The 6,378-nt window shown below is 38.0% G+C and overlaps 1 protein-coding gene across 1 annotated transcript; it reads left to right on the top strand.

The window, feature by feature from the left end:
- The first annotated feature begins 2,589 nt into the window (after nucleotides 1-2,589).
- On the top strand, nucleotides 2,590-3,573 carry LOC113008108 (olfactory receptor 51E1-like). The gene has a single exon (XM_026145268.1). It carries the CDS (start codon nucleotides 2,590-2,592, stop codon nucleotides 3,571-3,573), a length of 984 nt encoding a protein of 327 aa, XP_026001053.1.
- The last annotated feature ends 2,805 nt before the right edge of the window (nucleotides 3,574-6,378 follow it).

The raw sequence follows: 6,378 nt of genomic DNA, 5'->3' as shown, positions 1-6,378 counted from the left end.
CAGAAGTTTACATTTAAACTACTTTTTTTTTTTACCTCACCTGCATGACTACCTTAGAATCACCATGCATGACTTTAGGCCTGTGATATGAAAGAGTACCCCAAGAAGACACATACTGTACAGGCACAGAAAGAACATGCGTGCACTCTACACAAAACAAAGAAATATCTTACTGTGAGGCAAAAGTGCTAAACAAACAGTACACCACCAAGCAGCCCATTAAGAATACAGTGCCCTGCATATTTGAAAAACTGAGCTTCACAGCAATTTCACTGAACTCAGAACAATATACTTCTGATGTGACTATGCCGACTATCAGAATCAGAATCAGAATACTTTATTGATGCGTAGGGGAAATTATGTTGGTTACAGTGCTCCAGTACAAACAGTAACAAAAAAAGACAATACAAGAAGTAAGAAATAGCACAATATATACAATATATATATGCATATAAGTCACTTACTAATAAATATCTGAATAAGAAAAAAGAGCATGTGCAAAAAGCGTGTAGCTATTGGCGTATACAGTATTTTAGGATGAGTTGTACAGGGAGATTGCTACAGGCAGAAATGATTTCCTGTGTCATTCAGAGGTGCTTTTTGGTAATCTCAGACTATGATCAATCTTAAATTTAATAGCATCCTCAATGACAGCCGCCTTTGTGCAGCACAACTGAAAGTCACTGCCTTAAATAATCAACTTATATAACAGACAGTTAACTTATTCATTACTAAAGCCACTGAAAATAATCTCCAGAGTTGATCAAATCAGACTTTTATCTGCTTTTCAACAGTGCACTCTTGAAAAAATAAAGTGTTAGATTGTAATGAGGTACGAAAGATTAAAAGCGAGCCAGCCAACTGTGATAACAAAACTTACAGCACTTCTATGTTGCTGGTAATTTTTCTTGAAGTGAAATAGCCTATATCGTTAATTTTGTGAATTATCTCAGTTTTATTTATGAGATCTGAGAATAGATGAATAGAGAATCGATGTTCTCCTGGTTTAATAAATAACTCTTTCCACAACATTAGCGTGTAACCAACACTCCAGCCCACCATGTCCATTTCCTGCTTTGGATAAACAAAGCGTGCAATGAGCACGCATGCAGAAGTTGCAATACCACCATGGTGAGATAATATATACATAATTAAATCCATAAAGTCACTACTCAAAAATGAAGGTGTAAAATACATTCCAGGGTCCTTCTATGGCAGAAGCATTTAAGCAAGATGGCTCATATGTATTTGCATGTAAATGTGTTAGTGATGTCTGTTTAAACATGTTCCTTTGATTATTTTCATGTTGGCTTGAAATAAAAAATCTCCCCCTGCTGTTACTGCAGCTTAGTGCAACTTAATGCAACTTGTGTGTCCATGTCATGCTTTGGGGAGGCAAAGCGTAAAAAATTGGAAGCCATGGGCAGTAGTTGGATTGAGTAGGTGGAAGTAAAGGAGAAAGAATATGGAAAAGCAAGTTTTCACATTTCTCTGCAGAGAAACCGAGTAGACCATTATTGCTGTGATAGGAATTATGAGGACAACTAGTATCAGTAAGTAGTATTTTTTTTTATCCCAAGTGGGACTATAAAACTTCACATCCACCTTCCATCCTGTTACTCCAACCATCAGATTTTTAGCTGCACATGGAAACAATCTAAAAACAAAAGTAAATCAAAAACTGACTTTCATTTTCAGCTCTCAAAATCACTGACAAATGAAACTACTGGTAACAGCAGATCTTGTTCATCAAGTTTTCATTAAGCCACTAAATACCACTGTTATAGAGTGAAAGCTACAATTATCTAAATAAAAAAGAAATGAACCAGATTTAGAGCATTGGTAGACTAACAGAAAAACTGAGTACACCGAGTGTATCAACTATTTGACTGATTGTTAACTTCAGCCTTTCCAGCAAAGCTGAGTTATGCACCCCCTTTTTCAACTTATTAAATTACAGCTAGACACCAAGACTGTTGTCTGCCACATCCTGCAGTCACAAAGGATCTCCATGAAGTCATTATGCAGAGTTTGTTGGTTGTGCAGCTGACGGTACTATTTCAGTCATAACCAAAATATTGATTTAAATGTAACATATATAGCAACATATCAAAAATTGAATTGGAGGAAGAAATTTTTCAAGACAACATTTGCACAAACATTAATAAGGCCTACAGGTCAGGGCCTCTAGGGCTTGGAGGAACTGGTCACATTGCAGTCACTCTCTTGACGTAATGAGATCCACAGAGAGAGAGAAAAATGATTCATAAGGTCCTTCCACTAACTTCCACTACATTTCACTGTCATGTTTTCACATGTCAAGATGACGGTGGATCATTGAAGACACACCTGGTGTCTTGTGTTTCTATGAAATTCTGATCTCATCTTGTTCTTTCTGCCTGTAATATAGTCTGACTGATGTACTAATGTTAGACATTTGGTTTTATTAGTCAATGATGAACTGAATTTAACAAATATAACACTTGATGGTTATGCAAAAGGGTAAACAAGTGGTACAAAATTTCTTTCACTGTATTGTGTGTGTTGCTTACATTTAGATTTCAGTCTGCTTACAAACCATTTAACTTCATGGCAATTGATAATGAATTTAATGTGACATATATAACTTTTGGTGGGCACATTGAATTGGAAAAATACAAATTTCTGTATTTTGCTATCATGTTTACTGCTTATATTCTAATACTCTGCAGTAATTCAACCATAGTTTGCCTCATCAGGATTAAGAAAAGCCTCCATGAGCCTATGTATATTTTCATTGCAGCTTTGTTGTTCAACTCTGTTATGTTCAGTACAAATATCTACCCCAAACTTTTGATGGACTTTTTATCTGAGAAGCAGATTACAACTCATTCACAGTGCAGTTTTCAAGGATTTATTTATTACTCTTTAACTGGTTCAGAGTTCTTTCTCTTGGCATCCATGGCTTATGACAGGTATGTGTCCATATCTAAACCTTTGCAATATCATACTATTATGAGAAAAACAACAGTCACAGTTTTGCTGGTTTTAACTTGGCTTCTGCCTGCTTGTCAGCTTGTGCCATCAGCTGTAATTATAAACACTTCACAAATCTGCAGTTTCACTTTAAATGGAATTTTTTGTAACAATGCAATTTCCAAGCTTTACTGTGCAACCCCGAAAATATCATATTTAATATATGGTGTTTTTATACTACTTAACACTGTATTTCTTCCTTTGCTTTTCATACTTTTTACTTACACAAAAATATTTATAATATGCTATCGAAGCTGCAGAGAGGTCAGGAAAAAAGCTGCACAGACCTGTTTACCTCACCTGCTCGTTTTGATCAGCTTCTCATGTTTGTGTTCATATGATATAATTATAACTCGAGTGGAAATTAATTTATCCCAAACTGCACGTTTCATAATGACTTTACAAGTGGTTTTGTATCATCCTCTCTTTAATCCAATTGTATATGGACTGAAAATGAAAGAAATCTCTCAACACCTCAGGAGGTTGTTTTGTCAGAGCAAATTTAAATTATCTGTCAGAGCTGATGCTGGAAGTGCAATAATTTCCTTTGCAATCTAAGTTTAAAGATCTGACTTCTCTTCAGTGCAGTTTTTTGTTTTTACAGGTGATATACATTACACCTGTTGTTGTTTTTATTATTATCATTATTGTTTATATAAATATTACACTATAATATTATACTGTAGAGTACTGATGTACCTTTATTAATTTGCATTGCATTTATATATGTCTGTATTCTTTTATATACTTGTGTGTCTACTGTATACTGTACAAAGAGAGGGTTATAGTTAGTATACCAATAGTACATAATACTTAAACTGATTAACCTACTTATCCTGCTTGCTGAACATATGATATGCATTAAAATAATGCAATAGCTTTACCCTTTTCACAACAATAGCTATTCCTAGCAGCTGTGATCATATTTAGTTTCTGATTTTGTTCTTTTTCAGTAATTTCTAGATACACAGATGATATCTAAAATATGATATTATATATGATTATAATATACTATAAACAGACACTATCTCTGTTGTCATGATTTTATAGGTTATTCACTTAAATTTTTTCTGCACCCTGTGTAGTCTTTCGTACCATCAAATCTTATTGGCACTGACCATTTTTAATGTCTGTCACCATCAGAGATGGGCAGTAACGCATTACTGTAATCTGGTTACTTTTTTCAAGTAACAAGTAAAGTAAGATATTACTATTGCAAAAACGGTTTTAGTAACGCTGTGTTACTAAAACTGTGATTTTTGTGCGAGAATGTCTCATGACAGTGACATAAGCGAGTGCGACATTCGTGACAACAGCTGTGTGCAGATCAACAATGGATCATATATCGAGTGCGGGAGAGAGTATGAGCGTGGAGCGTTTAAAGCGTGGAAGTACTGACCTTACTTTGAGTTTGATTCCATAAAAAGTGACAAAAACATTAGTGTCCATTGTGCGTGAGAAGAAAACTTCTCTTTACAGCGAAAAAAACTCCTAAACTTCCAAGCAAGCACTGAGTGTGCTACGACGTAATGGGAAATTCACAGTAATTCAGTTGAAGAATCACTTGCGGATTCTTCAACTGACCGCCGCGGCACACCTGCACCAGGGTAAACCTCCGCCTACCCTACTCCGTGAGAATAGAGCAACAGGACCGCTAGTCTTTGATTTTATTTATTTCCTGTTGTGTTTTACTTGCATCTATTTGAAAGAGTGAGTGTAAACACAAAAAATATTTTATTTTATGTGCTGGAATGTGCAGAAAATAGGTTTAAATGTTAAACAAATTTCTTCCAGTCAGAGAATGTTGCATATAATAAAATCTTTGCTTGATGCATACAGGGAGTGCAGAATTATTAGGCAAGTTGTATTTTTGAGGAATAATTTTATTATTGAACAACAACCATGTTCTCAATGAACCCAAAAAACTCATTAACATCAAAGCTGAATGTTTTTGGAAGTAGTTTTTAGTTTTAGCTATTTTAGGGGGATATCTGTGTGTGCAGGTGACTATTACTGTGCATAATTATTAGGCAACTTAACAAAAAACAAATATATACCCATTTCAATTATTTAGTTTCACCAGTGACACCAATATAACATCTCCACATTCACAAATATACATTTCTGACATTCAAAAACAAAACAAAAACAAATCGGCGACCAATATAGCCACCTTTCTTTGCAAGGACACTCAAAAGCCTGCCATCCATGGATTCTGTCAGTGTTTTGATCTGTTCACCATCAACATTGCGTGCAGCAGCAACCACAGCCTCCCAGACACTGTTCAGAGAGGTGTACTGTTTTCCCTCCTTGTAAATCTCACATTTGATGATGGACCACATGTTACGATTCGATGTTGTCAGTGTTTTGTTTTAGGCGTGACTGTTATGTGTTTTCTGTTTTACTTTGAAGGTCTGTCTTATCTCAGTGTGTTCAGTTTAAGCTTCCTTGTCTCGTCAGTTCTGATTTGCCCCAGCTGTGTTTCCCTCCTGTTATCCATTCCCTGATTGCTCCCTCTGTGTATTTAAGCCCTGTGTTTCAGTTTGTCATGGTCGTGATCTCCCCCCGTGTTGTAAATAGTTTATTGTATATAGATGTAAATAGTTGTCGAACCATGGCCTCAGATTTGGAGGTGCTGATCCTCATTCCCGCTGCGTTACACTCGGCTGCGAGGCCCTCACCCGATGAAGCCAACAGAACCACATCATCCGCAAAAATCAGAGATGAGATTCTGAGGCCACCAAAGCGAAAGCCCTCCGCCACTTGGCTGCGCCTAGAAATCCTGTCCATAAAAATTATGAACAGAACCGGAGACAAAGGGCAGCCCTGGCGGAGCCCATCACCCACCGGGAACGAGTCCGACTTATTGCCGGCAATGCGAACCAAGCTCTTGCAACGGTTGTATAGGGATTGAATGGCCCGTAGCAATGGGCCAGACACCCCATACTCGCGCAACACCTCCCACAGGACGCCCCGAGGGACACGGTCGAATGCCTTCTCCAGGTCCACAAAACACATGTAGACTGGTTGGGCAAACTCCCATGCACCCTCAAGTATCCTGGAGAGGACAAAGAGCTGGTCCAGTGTTCCGCGACCAGGACGAAAACCGCATTGTTCCTCCTGTATCCGAGGTTCGACTAGCGGACGAACCCTCCTCTCCAGCACCCTGGCATAGACTTTCCCGGGGAGGCTGAGGAGTGTGATCCCCCTGTAGTTGGAACACACCCTCCGGTCCCCCTTCTTGAAGATGGGGACCACCACCCCGGTCTGCCAGTCCACAGGTACTGCCCCTGATCTCCACGCAACATTGCAGAGACGTGTCAACCAAGACAGCCCTACAACGTCCAGAGCCTTCAGGAACTC

The sequence above is a fragment of the Astatotilapia calliptera genome, chromosome 16 (assembly GCF_900246225.1).
Source record: "Astatotilapia calliptera chromosome 16, fAstCal1.2, whole genome shotgun sequence".
Taxonomy (NCBI): Eukaryota; Metazoa; Chordata; class Actinopteri; order Cichliformes; family Cichlidae; genus Astatotilapia; species Astatotilapia calliptera.
This window is presented reverse-complemented; position numbering and strand designations above follow the sequence as displayed.

Coding starts and splice junctions, on each gene's coding strand:
- LOC113008108 (XM_026145268.1), top strand. CDS start 2,590: ATGGCAATTGATAATGAATTTAATGTGACATATATAACTTTTGGTGGG.